The following is a 17,555-nucleotide window of genomic DNA, read 5'->3' as shown; positions in this document are numbered from 1 at the left end:
TATTCAGAACTATCGCTCAAAGTTTGAGCGATAGTTCAAAGTTAAACAAGCCCTAGCGGAATTGGAACAGTGGTTCAACATTAATGGTCTAAAAATTAATCAAGATAAAACCCAATTGGTAAAGTTTTGTACTGCTCAGGCAAAAGAGTTTATAGACCAACATTTATATTAGATTGTTGACGATGATGCAAAATTTCACAGTTTGTACGTAGATTCAAATTTTAATTGGAACAAATAGCATTAAAAATTTAATTAGTAGACTGAATTCGGTTTGTTATCAAATGATACGTTTATATAACACAATTGACTTAAAAACTCGTTTGATATTATATTATGCATTCAATTCTTCAATATGGAATTGAATTCTGGGGCTTTGCATCAAACATTGATTTAATTTTTTTGAAATTTTTAAAGAATAATGGCATTTGCACCATGTTCTCCATGGTGCAAATGCTCATCGTGTAAGCCAATTTTTAATGAATTGGGAGTAGTGACTGTTCTGAATCTAACAATAATTTTTAAAACACTTTTAATGGTACCATAGAAGGAAATTTTGGAAAATTATGTAATGAAAACGTTGAGCATAGGTATGATATGAACTACAACGATTTTGATTAAAGAACAGGTGACAACTTTAACATGGGGATGGAAGGTCTAGTTGTATCAATAGTCAAAGTCGCTAGCTATGGCTAGCTAACTCTCGGGCCAGAAACAAAGGTAAATTTCTGTGTGTATTTTCCTTATTTTTCAATGTAGAGAAGCTGACAGAAATATACTGATTGCTATCAAAATACTAAACATGAACCAAATACTAATATGTTGATTCCAATTTCTAAAGTATGTACCTATATTATTATTATTCCTCAATATACAGAACCTCTGATAATAAATATACTGGTCGCTAGCATATTATAAATACTAAGCTTGGACCAAAAAACCAATGCCACTTTATTTCTTAATACATTTTTCATACTTGTCGATGGATAAACTGATTTTGCATACACTAGAACTACCAAAGCCGGATTTTACTGGAGGTGTTAACTGGCTTCAGAGGGAATTCTAAATTAAGAAATATGGTTTTGTTCCTTGGTTGGCGGCCGCTTTTACTTTGCATTTGCCTATCCAGATAGGCCACTGAGGCCTGTGCGTGGAACGTATCCAGCAAAGCAAGGGTGAGCCGGTACAGTACAATGTTGTATAATGTGGTAGTATAATGTTGTGTTTTTGGAAGGACAGTACAATGGTCGTGGATCCGAACCTACGACATTGCTGCCTTAAGCCCAAAGTCCATGGTGCTACCGACTGATTCACCGACTCACCAAACCCACTTATTGACAAGAAATATTTGTTAAATGTGGTGCCAACATCTGGGTTGGGAATTTAACTGTTAATAAGTGATGAACTTACAAAAAAAATGTAAAAGATAATAATTTAACATTTATAAACTTTTGTTTATTTATTTATTTTTATATAAACTTGTAAAACAATAACTAAAATACATTAAACTAAACACTAAATAACAATAAAATTACATGATATCTAAAGCATTGCACGATTTTTGAACTTTACAAAAAACCTATTGAAAGTAGAAAATATATTTCAAATAACATGACTTTATATTTTCTATTTGTACTGTACCATATTTAGTGTAAAAAGCATCACCAAATTGAATTTGTGTAAATCAAGAACTTGAGAGTGCTAATTTTCGTCCCGTTTTAATGAAATTATGATATTTTAAACTGAAATAAAATTCATTAATAATTAATTATTTAAATTAAAATGATAGTATGCAAGGAATAATAATATGATGTTTAGTCAAATAATTGGTACATCATATATATATTTTGGCAATACAAAGGGGCGCTGCTATTAGTTGTGCCTAGGGCGCTGACCGGGTAATTTATTTATTTATTTACAGAATGCCATTACATCATAAAATGACAGGACTTGTCAGTCAATGCATTATAATACTTAAATCTAAATAGTAAAAAAATCCAAATAAAATAATTTTAACACTTAACCCTTACAATTTCCACTTAAAAACTCGTTTAATGAATAACATGTTTTGTCAGTACCGGTAACCAGTCTTTACATTTTTGTTTGATTTTTTTTGGATTTGCATTGTTTTTTAAAATTATCAGGAATAAAGGTACACAATTTTTGGTCCAATATATTGAGGTGATGATTCAAATAGTGATAATCTATGGCTAGTATGGGCTTAATTAGGTTCTTATGTCTAGTGCTATACCTATGGTTTGTTTGACCCTCCCTGAAAATTGACAAATTGTTAAATACCCAAAATAATGCTTCTAAAATATACAAGTCGTAAAATTTCAAAATGTGAAATGTCTGAAAGATGATTTTGCATGGACCTCTTCGGGATACATTAGCTATAGTTCTAAGTGCCTTCTTTTGAAGCCTAAAAATCTTTTTACCATGGCAAGAATTTCCCCACACAAGTATTCCGAATGACAGTAAAGTTGAAAAATATGAATGATAAAATGTTAATTGAGTTTTAGTATCTGTGACTTGAGAAATTGTTTTAAGAGAAACATAAAGAAAAAGTAAAAAACGGGCCTGGACGTAGCAAGTTCTCTTGGCACTCGGAGCAGATGTTATTCGGCGGGTCAGTGAGGGCTCTACCTAAGGGTATCAATGGAAGTTATGGCATACCTCAGAGGCTATAGGTAGTTGAGTGGTAATAGTGCTCTCCTAGCAATCAAAAGGTTGCCAGATCGATCCTGAGAAAAGTCAGTAGCTTTTATATGGTTTGAAAATGGACCCAGCTTCCCCTCATCATTGGGCTTTAAATAAAAATTTCTGACCAATGGAACAGCTGATCTTAGTCAGTAACAAAGCTACACAGACCATTTCACAACATTCTACCTCATCCTTCACTCATATTTGGGTTTATGCATACAGGTGGCGTCCCCATCTCAATTTGGTAATGATAATGATAAAAGACTGGAGAGGGGCCAGAAGTCCTACCCAACAAAATGTTGGTTATTTATAAGCCTTAACACGTAATAATTTTAATCCTAGTTTTAAGTTTCCACCCTATAGATTAGATTTGATTACATTATTACATTTTTAACGGAATTCCAACACACCAGAGGGTGGGTATTTGAAGGCTAGGATGAGTGAACAAATGAATGAATAAAATGTTGACCTAAGACCAGCTGGTTTTTAGGCAGGATCATTCATTTAAAGCACAAAATTAAGTACGGCTGGATCTAGAGTCAAACTACACCAAATAGATAATGAATTTTCTTCGGACAACCTTCTTATTACTAGGCGAGCACTACAACCAATTTCCTACCCAGCTATATTTATGTACGTTAATCTAAATTTAACTTATACCTTTTAACTTTTTTTTGATTCTCTGTAGGCTGGCACCCAGAGCATTATCCCTCCCTCGAACTTTTACGCCAATGTTAAGGTTAAGACCAAATTTAAAAAGATACTTTCAGCCTTGAAGGTTAGGTACTTAAAGAGTATTCTAGTAGTTGATAACTTGTTTGATGGCCTCTAAGCACCGCCACTTGGTAGGCAGGTAGAAGGGTTCAAACACGTGAGGGAAGGGTGTGTCAAAGCCAGTCACTCTCTGTATAGGAGCCTCCAGGTGTAAGAAGCACGCCTCCTGTGAAGCAAACAGGAAACAGTATAATGCTATTAATCAGGAGCACTATTTCCTCTTTAATTTTTTTCCTTTTTTTAAAGAGGTTGACGGCCTCTTTTAACCTTGTATTTGCCCGTCCATATAGACACTAAAGATCTGTGCGTGGAACGTATCCAGCAAAGCAAGGGGTGAGCCAGTACAGCATAAAGGTGAACTGTACTGATAAAATGTTTGCGGCAGTGATTAGGATCCGAACCCACGACATCGCTGTCTTGGGCCCAAGGTTTGACGCTACCAACTGAGCCACCGACTCACCACAATTTAGTTTTACTATACTCTGTGTGATGGAACCTGTCTTCTGACCCTCCGTCCACCTGGAGACTGACCACTGGTAGGACAGTCACAAGAAGACTGAGGGTCACAAGACAGGTTCCATCATGCAGACTACGGTATATCTGATTATTTATTTATTTTTCACAATTACGGCACAATTAACACAGATGAAATTAAATATACAATGATACAACAATAATTATTACAACTAAATAAACAAACAAGGCCAACAAACTTTAAGTTGTGGCACATAACATAACAGTGTACACAATTAGAACATTAGATGTAGCTTTCCTGACAATCAAACTAGGTTAAAAATTTGATCTTGGGATAAGCCTGTAACTTTTTGATGGATCGAAACTGAGCCTATATTAGCTGTCATTGAGCATTGGGCTTTTAATAAATGGTAATGACTAAATAAACAGCTGGTCTTTCAAAACTGTACAAGGACTTCACACCATTCTACACACACCCTTCACTCTTATTGGGTTAAAATACACTAAGTTGTGCAGGGCCGCTTTAGTAAATGGTTTGTTCTTTTGTTGAGAGTGCAAGGAAAAAATTCCTCCGGGAGTAAGGAACCGTGGGCCTAAAGTTGTGTTCCTAACTCAATTGGAAAAGTTTTTGACTTTGTTCACGATCCGTTGGGCACATTTTGATTGTTGTCAGGCGAGCACTATAACCACTAAGCTAGCCAGCTATCTACTTGTATTGGACTATACTTATTACCTGTATTGTTGCTGCCATTTCTGCTCCAAACCCAGCTGTCAAAGGAGCTTCGTGGGAGATTATCACGCGTCCTGTCTTCTTCACTGACTATAATAAAACACCTTTTAGATTTTCATCGAAAATAAATAAAATGTGTTGGAAGCCACAAATATAATACAAAATGCATGGTCAACTAAGCTGAGATCTGTCATGTTGCTCATACATAAATTTAAATTATAACTTGACTATTTGGGTCTTTAAGGCACCTAATCTAATTTCTGGTAAAAAAATATGTTTTGTTCTAATAAACTTTACTAACAGAATAGAAATTCAAGTAGAGCACAGAGAAGGGGGTACAGGGTGGTGTCTAGCACTAGCTGCTTCTCCTACCCCCCCCCCCCTTTCCCCCTCGCCGTCACGTACTATAACACTCACACTGGAGCAAGGCCCTGTGTGATGATAACTGCACAGTGCTTTCCTTGCTTGTCACAAGTATATTTTCCCTAGCATGTACCTAAGCGCACGCACAGCATATTAAAGCTGAAAATGCACAGTCATCTATAAGTATAAAAGAGGATGTTTGTATATTTGGCAGTGATAAACTCAGACACCGCTGAACCGATTGCCACGAAACTTGGTACATACGTGTAGAATTTCATGGAATAGGTTTATACACCATCAATTTCGTGATCCGTCCAATCGGCTCCGCCCCAGTGGCTCTGGAGTTTCCCATGTTAACCTTATGAGAAATGGAATTAATGAATCTTAACAGCTGTTTCAATTAAACAAGTTGGTTCTGTTCTATGATGTTCAATAGCATTAAAGTTACAAGGATTACCAACAGGTTGCAGCACTATTATTTCTTTTACATTTATGACAACAGCTAATTTGCAACCAAAAGGTGAGTGAGCATAGCGAACGAACTTCAACCTGCAGGCGAGTTAGCGTCGTGAACGAGCTAACCTGAAGGCAAGTGAGCGCAGCGAACGAGCTCCAACCTAAAGGTGAGTGAGCGTAGCGAACGAGCTCCAACCTAAAGGTGAGTGAGCGTAGCGAACGAACTTCAACCAGGACGTGATTGAGCCATGCGAACGAGATCATCTTGAAAATTAAGAAGTTAAACGGGGCAAAGCCCGCAGGTTACAGCTAGTCCCATGTATAAGCTTTATATGGGACACTGTACATTACTTCTCCGTGAGTAGGGCAAGGTTATAAGATCATTAATTTAATCATGTGAGCTAAATGATGACAATTGATTTAGCTAGATTAACAAATCACTAGTTTGTTAAAAACAACAGATAACACTCGGTATAATAGTTTGACGTATTATATTTAATTAAAAAGATATTATCCAAAAACCTTACCTTACAAACAGTGTCCACGTCCCATGGCAGTATTGTCAGGAGGTCTATGACTTCACAGTTGACTTGAAGTTGCTTTTTCGCCAAATCTGCAACCTCTTTTAAAACATGGACTTGGTTGCCCCATCCGATTAATGTTACGTCTGAACCTGACAGAAAATTGATATTTTACCAATAATTATAAGCAGTTTCCTTGAGATAGTTTAAATCATTAGTAATTAAAAATTGTAACTGATTTCAGGCAAAAGATCAGTTTATTTAAATCTCTTGCTTTTACAAATTGTTCATCCCACTTTGAAATAGGTATGGTGAGGGGGATAAATTAATTTTGTAGCTATACCATAGCCAATATGTTTGCCTTGTGAGAAAGCCAACGCAATATTTAGTAAATGTTAGAGTGGTTTTTCTTGGCTACAGAGTAAAGCTTACTTAACGCTCCTTTTCACACTATATGGTTTTCGTACTGGTTAATTATTTTTTAGTAGTGTAAGGAAGAGCCTGAGAGCTTTCACACTAAACGGTTACGGCGGTGGCAGAAAACCGTACCTTCTTGCAGCCGTCCACTGCCACTGAACCATACAATGTTCGTGCCGTGGCCCTGCGTCAGTAGCGCAGTTAAATGCAAGCTTTCATACTACCCGGGTTTCAATCAAACCAGAGCCCACCAGCTAGTGCAAATAGATCAGCTGTTTACAATCTGATATTCAATATTTACAACATTTACAATATTTACAATCTGACACGTCAAATGGACACTGTTTACGTTTATTCATTGTGACATTGTAAAAACATTTTATTCGCCATACAGTACTGTGTAATATGAAAGTAACTGTGTAATATGAAAGAAACATAGAAACAATGTAAAATAGTTCTGTTTTCAACCGGGCAGTGGTAACGGTGTAGTTTGAAAGGAACGCAAGAAGTACTAAAACGTTGTAAAATGAGAAAAATATAAAATAAAATCTGTTCCATCATTACGTAGGCCTACTGAGTGAACAATTAATTAAATATCAATCTACTTCTATGTTGTGCATGAAAAATGATTACCTGTTTGAACAATATGGGCTTTGCTGAGAGGAATGGTGAAGGAATCGGAGGGAACTTCCTCTATGGAAGATCGGTATAGAATCTTCGGTTCAAAGAAAACGCAAGGATCCTTGTCTTTTATGCAGGAGATCAACAATCCTTTGGCATTAAGGGCTCCACTGGCGACAACCACCTGGCAAGAATAACCATTTGGACTTTTAAGGTTGATCAATCATTGACTTATTACAATTATATGCCAGGGGAGTCTTGATGATATCATTTTTGGTATCTCCGCCAGTGATATCTTCAGTTACAGATTTACAACGGTTTTTTAAGGGAAAGTGGTTTTTGTTTATTAATTTTGTTTGATATGCCAGGACTACCACGCTAACAAAGGCGAGCAAGACACACAATTTGACCCTCCCTTTGGATTTATCACAAAAGTAACTATCTGTGATGAATTAGAACGCTGCATATCACACAGTTTAACAAACTCTTCACACCCACTTATCTCTCTGATACACACATCTTGGTTATGGTTCAAACCAAGACCTGTGGCTGAGTGGAAGGATCACTTCAATTGATATTTTTAGTTTTACCTTTAGGCTACAAGTGGTGTTACTTTGTCGATTGTTTTTGTTATGTTCTTTGTATTGATTAGGTTTTTAAAAAATATTATTTTTTAACAGAAGACAAAATTTAGCATCAAATATTTTTTGCCAATAAAGAAATGTTATTAATTTTATAATTGTTGACACAATAATGTTCATTTTTAAATCATTTTCTCGTTTATCCTATTTTTTCAAGGATGAAACAGATTAAGGCTCTTCTGTATTAGTTTTACCATTATATCACACTTCAATGTGAATACCTTGAGGCCAGGTGTGTGGGCAAAGTATCCTTCAACACTCTGTGAGTGGTACAGAGCCCCGTGGCCCACGGCTCCACACGGGGCTCTGATAGTCAGGCCCCCGCAGTCAAACTGGCCCCCACTGCGGTACCTGTACTTTGCTGCCTCATTGACTATCTAAAAATAAACACTATATGTAGTGTACAATGTTTGGTGTAATTTGTAGTTACGGTACATGAATGAAATACTTTTGGAGCTAGCTCAGGTAATGTTCTAGAATTAAATTTCAAACATTTGATTCAAATTGCCTATGAAGTTAAAAAAAATTTCATCAAAGTAAACATTGACTGTTTATATATTATATTTTTCCTACAATTTATTTAGCAGAAGGGACCAACCAGAATCCTGTATTTTTGTTCCAGGCGTCGAGGAAAAAGCCCTTCTCCACAAATGAAATAGCGTAAAACGCTTAAAAACATGGTTAGCTGTTTAGGAACTAAAATGACTTTTAAAAACAATTAATTCCTACTCAAACATGCACAATAGACTCAAGGGATTAGACTATTAGTATGGTTGACTGGTGCGCTTCACTCTGACCTGCATTCCATTTTACCATACTATTTTCAAACCTGATCAAAGGCAGGGAATATATAGTCAGCAAACTGTATCTCAGCAATAGCCGTTGAGCCGGTGACTGCCAGTCCGATGCCGAAGCCCACGATGCCTTGCTCACACAAAGGAGTGTTGAACACTCGGTCCGAGCCATACTTGTCTTTCAGTCCCAACGAGCAACGGAAAACACCTCCAAACGCCACATCCTCACCGAACAGCACTGAAATCAAACAAGAATAACTTAATTAGTAATACACACAGGGATGCTCCAGAACTTAGTTAAGGAGGGAGAATTGCCTGGTATGTAGAATTTCATTTCATTTCATTTCATTTCATATAACTTTATTCATTAAAGTACAATATATAGATACAGGAATGGCGTCAAGAGCAATTTAATAAAACTAACTAACTAACTAAAATACTCATCATTATCATGCATGGCATAACAACATACCATCAATATTAATAGCTTTTCAGATCAAATAAATTAAAACAAGCAGTGCAATATAAAACTTTATACATGAAAATATCAAAATTAAAAATATAGATAAAATTATTTTAAAACCAAAAGTTTCAATTGATATGAAACAGAGCAATTAATAACTTATAGAACTAAAACTCTTCAAAGGAGTACATAGCCTTGTTGATAAGAAACTTTTTCAATTTTGATTTAAATTTATTTTTGGAAGTTTCTAATTTGATTTCTTTAGGAAGTTTATTATAAAATTTGGAACCGGCATATTTAGGTGTCTTCGTAAAAAGTTGCAGAGTATGTGAGCTTGTGGCCAGGTTTTCTCGATTTCTAGTGAAGTAATTGTGATAGTCTCCAATAAGTTGTAATTCATTAAATCTGTCTTTTACTGATAATACTGTTTCATAGACATACATTCCATAAACAGTCATAATATTCTCAGTTTTAAAATATTCTTTGACTGAAGTTCTGCGTTTTAAATTGCACAAAATTCTAATAGCTTTCTTTTGCTTTTTTAGAATTGATTTTAATTTTTTCTTTTTTGCTGCACCATAAAGTGAAACTCCAAATGATATGATTGAATGTATGTACGAAAAATATATAATTTTTAAAGTTTCCTTTTCACATAGGGGTTTTAATCTTGTTAGCGCATAAAGGCCAGATGAAATTTTAGAAAGTAACTGATCAATATGATGATTCCAATTCAAATTGACATCAATTTCTAATCCCAAGAATTTGATGTGGTCTTTATTTTGAATTATGTTGTTATTAACTACAATTTTTGGCAGATTTTGCGGTTTAGTTTTTCCTGCTTGGAAACACATAAAATTAGTTTTATCTGTGTTCAAACGCAAATTATTCGAATTAAAAAAACTGTTAAGTAATAATATATCAGAATTGGCCTTGGCTTCAAGTTCAGCATAGGTTCCTGCGGCTATTTTTAAATTTGCATCATCAGCATATAGGCAAAGCTTGCTAAAATCACTGAGTTGAGGAAAATTTCTCAAATAAAAGATGAATAAAAGAGGGCCTAGGATCGATCCTTGGGGCACCCCATATTTTACTTCCCGAGTACAAGAATTGTAAGAAATTTTATAATTTTTGTTATTACAGTGACTAAGTTCTACGTATTGTTTTCTATCAAAAAGATATGACTTGAACCAGCTCAATGCAGTACTATTTAGTCCACTGCTACTGAGCTTTGAAAGCAACAACTCATGAGAAATTGAATCAAAAGCTTTACTGAGGTCCATGAACAACCCTACCACTTTAGATTTACTCTCTAAGCTATCAACGATGGATTCAATGAAAGCTGTGGCAGCTGTTATGACAGATCTGCCACTTCGGAATCCATGTTGGCAGTCATCAAATGTACCATTATTTTCAAAGAAGCATACCAGTTGGTTATAAACAACCTTTTCATAGATTTTTGAAATTGAAGGCAGCAAAGCAATCGGTCTATAGTTTGATACTGTTTGTCTGTTTCCTTTTTTGAATAGCGGTTTTAATTTTGTTATTTTGAGTTTGTTAGGGAAAATTCCTGATATCAAAGAGGAGTTAATGAGATGAGTTATTGGTTTAAGTAGGACTGATTTCGCTTTTTTAAAAAGAACCACAGGAATACCATCGTAGCCAGCACTATAGGAATTTTTTAGACTTTTAATAATTTTATCAATGTCGCTCTCATCAACAAAGCTAAATTTAAAGCTCCTTTTATCTGAAGGAAGTACAGTATGCAGAGTGTCATCAACATTTTTTTGGAATGTATTTATATTATTGAAAGTTTCAGTTTCTTTTACAACATCTGCAAAATAATTTATGAATTGGCCACAGACCAGGGAGGGGTCAGAACATACATAATTATTTACTACTAGGTTTATATTATGATTAATAATAGTTTTGGCTCCTACTTCAGAGTTCACAATCTTCCAAGTTGCCTTATTAACATTGTCAGAACTACCAATTTTTCTTTTATAATACTGTTTTTTTGAAGAAAACAATTTCTTTCTAAACTGCTTATTAGTTTCTCTAGCCTCATGTAACAACTTTTTGCAGTTTAACTCTCTAGCCGCTTTGTTAAGATTAATAATATTTTGTCTTTCCAACTTCAGTTCATTAGGAATCCACTTACAGTTAGTATGTTGTCTTGAGAGAGTTGATGGAAAGAATGTATTAAAATAATGCATAAATATTTCATAAAAAACATCATACTTGCATTCCACAGGACATAAATAAAGATTAAGCCATGACTCATGTTGTAAAGCAGATATAAATTGTTCGACGTTTTTATCATTAAAATTTCTTTTATGTTCAAAATAAACAGAAGAATTATTCAGGCTATTTTTCGTATTAGTAAAAACTTCAATTATTTGGCCATCATGGTCCGAAAGTTGTGTATTAATACCCGTAATTTTATAACAGCCGCTATCTAAATTTGTAAAAACATTATCTATTGCAGTTTTAGTTGTATCGGTGATTCTTGTAGGAAAATCAACCAATGACTGGAAGCCATTAGCTGTTACAACATGCAGTAAGTTTTTCCTGCTGGTGTCATTTAAGTTCAGCATATCAATATTAATATCTCCCATAAAAATAACATATTTATATTTAACACTGATTATTTCAAGCATTGTATCGAGTCGTTTGATAAACTCAGATTCATTTTGCTTAATTGGATTCCTGTAGAAACCAATTATAATAAGTTTTTTTCTGGGGATAATTTTATCTACTTCTACTAAACAACACTCAAAAATTTGCTCAGTGACAAGATTTTGAATTTCAGGTATTATAATTTCTTTAAAAGTAAAAAATGGTTTTGCTAAAATAATTACGCCACCACCTCTAGATTTTTTCCGCCCAAAACTGGCAGCAACATTGTAACCATTAATATTTAGTCTTTCCAGAGAAGAACTTATCATTTTATGCTCTGTCAAGACAACAATACTAGGTGTTAGTTCAGTTAGAGTTACTTCTAAAGGTTCGATTGATGATTGCAACCCTCTAATGTTTTGATGGAAAATACATAAATTGCTTATTCTAACGTTACTTTTACAATGGGGGTTGCTTGATCTACTAAAAAATTAAAGGTATCGTTTTGGCTTACAGAATCTACTTCTAAATCTAACAATTGTGGTACATGAGCAGTTTTATTCACTTCCATCCTTGGCCTATCACTTTTGCTCTGCTTTAACAACTCACAGAAGGTGAAGTCGCCGGGCACTACTCTGGTCACACTTTCATTCACAGCTGTCACTGAAGGTCGTGATGGTGGGGTAGGTGGCAACGTTGGAGCCTCCGGTGAAGGTGTAGGCAGGGCTGCTAATGGTGTTATTGAGGCAGGCGGTGCTGGACAGGTCGATGACGGGTCTTGGCTCCTACAATCTATTGTTGTATTTAGGTTGTTATCGATAAAAGACTGGATTCTATTGTTAAATTCACTGTGTGTTAGGCCGTTTCTTAGTTGTCTAAGGGATTCTTGGTAGTATGAAACAATAGTTATACTTGCTCCTGTTGATTCTTGAAATTGTCTGAGGTTATTGAAGAAATGGGGTAACGCTACTTTATCTCTTACGCATCCAATGGGAGAGCATACGAGGTGTTTTAGCCCTTTGTTTTTAAAGTCTGTTGTCAAATCTTTGAAAGCTGTTGTGTAATCAGATATGTCCGGTTTACCATAATAGTTGGCTTTTGTAACCAAACTGTAAACGGTAGCACAATGCGAAGTGGATTGCACTGCTAAATGTGATGAAATGCAGTGGTGCGATTCTGGTCTGCCAAAGTGTCGCCTAAAGACGACTGCCACTCCTGCTGTCATGTGGCGTGGATGGTTAAAATCAGCTGAAATACTGTGTGCGAACGCTACGGATTGGTCATGCTGGTAATCTTTAATAACATCAAACATTGGTTTTTCAGTTAACTGCATTTTAGATTGGTTTGAAGCTTTAGTCTGTTCTGGATACTTTTTGCTGTAGGTCAATGATGTTGGTTGTTTATGCTCTTTATATGCGATAGAATTAGTTTGCTTAGCTACAGAAATTTGAGCTGACCTTCGTGAAATAGTGTTTATAATAACATGAGCTAGTTTAGTCCTACCTTTATTATTAATGTGCAAGCCATGTGTTGTGAAGTGGGATCTATTCATAAACTTCAGGTCAATCAGAAAAACATTGTTTAATCTAGCGACTAATTCAGCTATGTAGTTATTTACTCGCGTTAACAGATGGTTCTCAATACTATTGTAAGGCTTGTCATATCTCATAGGGATTGTTGTGATAAAAACTGGTCTATTCTTACTATGGGTCGCGAGTTTACCTTCTAATTTAGAATAAATACTGTGGAAGTCATTATTCAGGCTGTCATTGCTCCCTCCTAATATTAAGAGAGGAGTGTTGAGGTTTTCGATAGAAGATGAATCGATAACTTGAATCAGAGTCGTGTTAGGTCTGACGTAACCAAACACATCTACTTTCCCAGCACTAATGTTATGGATTTGTGTAGCCAGCATCTTCCCTTGACTATCTGCACACAGGGTAATTTTCATCCTAGGGGTAGTATGTCCAAAGTTTCTTCTTCTTTTTCTTCTTGTTGTCTTCTTCTCTTCACTTCGATGAGCCTTATTTATAGGAGTTATATTAGCCTTATTTTCCTCTACAGTTATGGGACTAAGATTTGATGTCAGTTCAACATTTTCAGACATATTTTCTAGAATTCTGAATTTATTTTGAATATTTACGGGGCAAATCTCAAATTTGCTCTCCTGCAAAAGAGTCAGCTTTTTGCTTGAATTCTTGTTCTTGTTCTTAGGTGATACAGTCAGATTTTTTTTATTTACTATAGTACTCCATTCGTTATTATGGTTAACTCCTTTTGGATTCTGTTCACATGTAGTTAAAATATCGTGAGTAGGTTTAGATCTATTTTCTTTAGCTTGATCCACACTTAATGGGTCATCTAATGGCTTATGCTCTAATGGGGGTGGAGTAGTTAAGTCAAAAAATGGTTTCAACATCATCTCCCTTAGTGTATCTGCAGTTACACATAGGTTGACATCACTATATAACAACGCAAGTTGACCCCGTTTAGCAATTACATTGGACTCAGTAATAACGGGGAAAAACTTCTCCCATGAATCAAGCGGAGATGGTCCTTGGATGAGCTGGATGATTACCTCAGCAAACAGAATCATATAAACGCCACAGTCGTAGTTATTCCTCTGCTGCGGGACTTTGACCACTGAGATATTACAGTTTTCAAGGACTCCAAAGTATTTCTGTAAGGAGTTTGCTATTTTCAGTGCATGGGCATAGTTGTACTCTTTTAGTGAATCAAAATATACAAATTTATTTACATCCTTTATATACAACAAAAGACTCCAGTGAGAGCCTGAGCCTCCTGGCTTATCCACAGCAGGCGAGTCATTTACTGGTATCAAAACATAAGATTTGTCAGTCAAAACGGAATCTTGAAGCAAATAGTTAATATCTTCCAGACATTTTATGGCTTGAGAAATAATTGGTTTCATGATAAAAACATTTTCATCAGAGATTATTTTGGAGGACAATAACTGGAAGTAGTGTTCAATAGCATCATCTGTGAGCCAATCTCGCTGAAGAATGGATAAACTAATTTTTTCCCTTTCAAGCAGTTGTGGCTTAAAACTCTGAACAGGTTGAAGGTCACTGACTGTAATATTATTTTCTTCATCGCATGACTCGCTAATACTAAGAATGCTTAAATTACTAGAGGGAGTGGTACTTGCCGCATTGGACCCATCTCTATCCAAATTTAACAACATATCCGTATCAGAACTTTTGTCTAGTATGGAGGCTTGGGAACTAGCAATGCTACTTTCATTCATAATGGAATCATTTTTGGATTTTATTTTAATGGAACTAAAGTTAAAATCTTCAATTTTTAAATTAAGTTTGTGGTCTTCTAAGTACTTGGATAACTCTTTTTTGGAACGAAAAACCTTACCCCTCGGTGATGTGATGTAAACATCAATTTTCCCAGCACTGAGGCCTTTTTTCCTAACAACCTCAGCCCTCTTCCATCCAGAGGGAATTGTTTTATTTACATCAGAGTTCATATTCAGTTCCAATGTAAATAAAAAAAAAAAAAAAAAAATATAAATTCAAAACAAAATTATCTTTTTACAAATTCAAAGTGTAATCAATAAAATATTAACAGACTTTATTTCCTAAAGGCTTCCATTAAAGCATGCTTCCATTCAAAACTGTATTACATATCCAATGCTGTTAGTAGCTTAAAAAATAAAAATAAGTGGCTACTCAATTCACCACTAGTACTAACTTTGTAATGGCAATATTTGTTAAAAATTATAGTTTCTTCAGTATTGTAATTCCGGTTTCAAACAGCATGTAAACAAGGAAGTTAACAAACTGGCAGATAATCATCTACCTACCTAGTCATCTACCTACCCCCATTGCATATTCCAGTAACATTTATTGATTAAAGGTGGCATGATCCCCTCTGGAGTCGTTACTGGTTACATGTTACCAACGTGCAAAGAGATGATAATGTAGGCTATTTCAAGTCCTCAGAGGGAAAAGACAATTAAATTACCATAACTGCAATTATAAAAATTATTATTAAGTTTATACAAAATATACCTGCAGACGGATCTTCTTCCAGTGTGTTGTCCAGAGCACTAGTAATGGCCTGGTACATGTTCATTTTGACCTTTGAACCTGAAAAGATACATGATGCTTAAAAAACAGTATAGACCTACAACAAAATAATAGGCTTTAATGTACAAAACATTTTAAGTATATGCCTTCTGAGTTCCACATGTGCTAACAAACCATCAATTAAACTATTAGGCTATAAAGTATGGTTGAACAAACATCATTGTTAAGAGGATACAGGCCAATATAAAATTATTTTAGAACCTCTTAGTCGGTTATAAATTTATATTTTGTTTATTCGTATCGTTGGACTTGTAATACAATTACCAAAAAGTTGTATGCAATTTAGAAATTGCTAATTTTCTTTCAATCAATAACGCTAATTTACAATAACGGAAACCAAAGAAAATACTAAATACAGATTTTTAAAAATCTGAGTACAAAACACAACAAACTTCCTCTCACGCATTTGTCTTCTTAACTTTATCATGATATTCCGAAAGAAAAGTGTTTCAAAAACACGGTCGTTGCTACACAGATTCGATGAAAATATCGATATCAAAGCCACTCGGATCCATCACTAGCGCACAATGAAAACAAAAGGAAGTATGTGAGCTGCAGCCGCTCCCATATGGCTACGTGTAGCCTACTGCTACACCGCTAGGGCTAGAGCGGGTGACTAGTTAGCTGCGATGAGTCGTGACACTTGGCTGGGAAGCGGGGCGTACAATGGTTTGCGACACTAGGCTTTGATCCTGTGGTTGGCTACCTAGTCCTGCTTATACCTAGTCAGCTAGATAAGTCGCTCGTGTGAACCATGCCTAAAGTATACCTCACCTCGGTCTAATAACGCTTAGTAGTAAGTTACGTGTTAAAAAAGTTAGAGAAAAAAAGGTTCAACAATTAAAATAATTTAACGAACATGTGTTCGCTTGTACAATTAATTAATCATATAATTTACTGAATTTTGAAAATATTATAAATGGGCCTAATTACATCTTAAAAGGTTAGGTAATTTTTGTTTACTTACTCTGGACAGCAGTAGAGCAGTTTCTGCACATAGGATTTCGATTTTTCTGTAGGTTAGCAACAAAAAGGTGACCATTATTGTTAATGAGTGGTTTCAAAATTCTTTTAATTGCCAAAGCCATTAATAGGTGCAAATTAAAAATTAGTTCAAGAAGACACGTTTATTATCAGTAGGTAAATAACCAGCTACTCCTAACTCCAGTGACGTTCGAACAGCAGACGGACGGACAGTGATAAGCAAGAAATGATAAGAAACACTATAACAACAACTTTTGAAGGAGAAAGTAAAGAAGATAAATAATAATAGGGACGGAACGGATAAATCTTAATAGTGGCCATAGAGTATTGTTTTCAAAGTTGCTTTGATGAAGATAATGTAGTAAAAAATTTAAACATTCTGTTATATGTTTTTTATCAACTGGCAAAAGTCAGTTTTGTTGTTGGATTGTTTCCATCAATGAAAATTTTAGTTTTCACAGAGGATACGCGTCCGGTAACCAGACGTGGATTAGGCGTCCGGTAACCAGACGTGGATTAGGCGTCCGGTAGGGGGTCCCGGAACGCCATTACCACAATGATACGATGTTCAGCCATCAGTATTCGTGGTGTAGTGGATAGAGTGCTTGACTGATATGCGAGAGGTCCCCGGTTTGAAACCCATCGGTAACTTTAACTTTTTGTCACAGATTTTTCTTTGAATGTAATTTCTTCTTAACTGTACATCTTTTGTTAGAATTTTGGGCATTTATAATTTTATGTTATGAAGAGAATTGAACCTTCATTTGATTTTTTTCACTATCAGCAAGTTTGGTTGGTTAGGTTAGGTTATGACAGTAACTGCCGGACGCCTAATCCACGTCCGGTTACCGGACGCGTATCCTCTGCGTTTAGTTTTTAT

At 35.4% G+C, this 17,555-nt stretch overlaps 1 protein-coding gene across 1 annotated transcript; it reads right to left on the bottom strand.

Annotated features, from left to right (window-relative positions):
- Positions 1-1,519: 1,519 nt before the first annotated feature.
- On the bottom strand, positions 1,520-16,844 carry LOC128990393 (2-oxoisovalerate dehydrogenase subunit beta, mitochondrial). Its single transcript, XM_054412741.1, has 8 exons — positions 16,659-16,844; positions 15,614-15,691; positions 8,527-8,729; positions 7,919-8,074; positions 7,069-7,240; positions 6,025-6,170; positions 4,682-4,768; positions 1,520-3,640 (listed from the first exon to the last, which is right to left on the bottom strand). The coding sequence occupies exons 1-8, from the start codon at positions 16,777-16,779 to the stop codon at positions 3,500-3,502; spliced, it is 1,104 nt and encodes a 367-aa protein (XP_054268716.1). The 5' UTR covers positions 16,780-16,844; the 3' UTR covers positions 1,520-3,499.
- Positions 16,845-17,555: the final 711 nt, after the last annotated feature.

Source organism: Macrosteles quadrilineatus, unplaced genomic scaffold (assembly GCF_028750875.1).
Source record: "Macrosteles quadrilineatus isolate MER2022 unplaced genomic scaffold, UCM_ALF_1.0 Scaffold_3__2_contigs__length_128488019, whole genome shotgun sequence".
NCBI classification, from domain to species: Eukaryota; Metazoa; Arthropoda; class Insecta; order Hemiptera; family Cicadellidae; genus Macrosteles; species Macrosteles quadrilineatus.
Note: the sequence above shows the minus strand (reverse complement) of the source record. Positions and strands in the feature narration are given on the sequence as shown.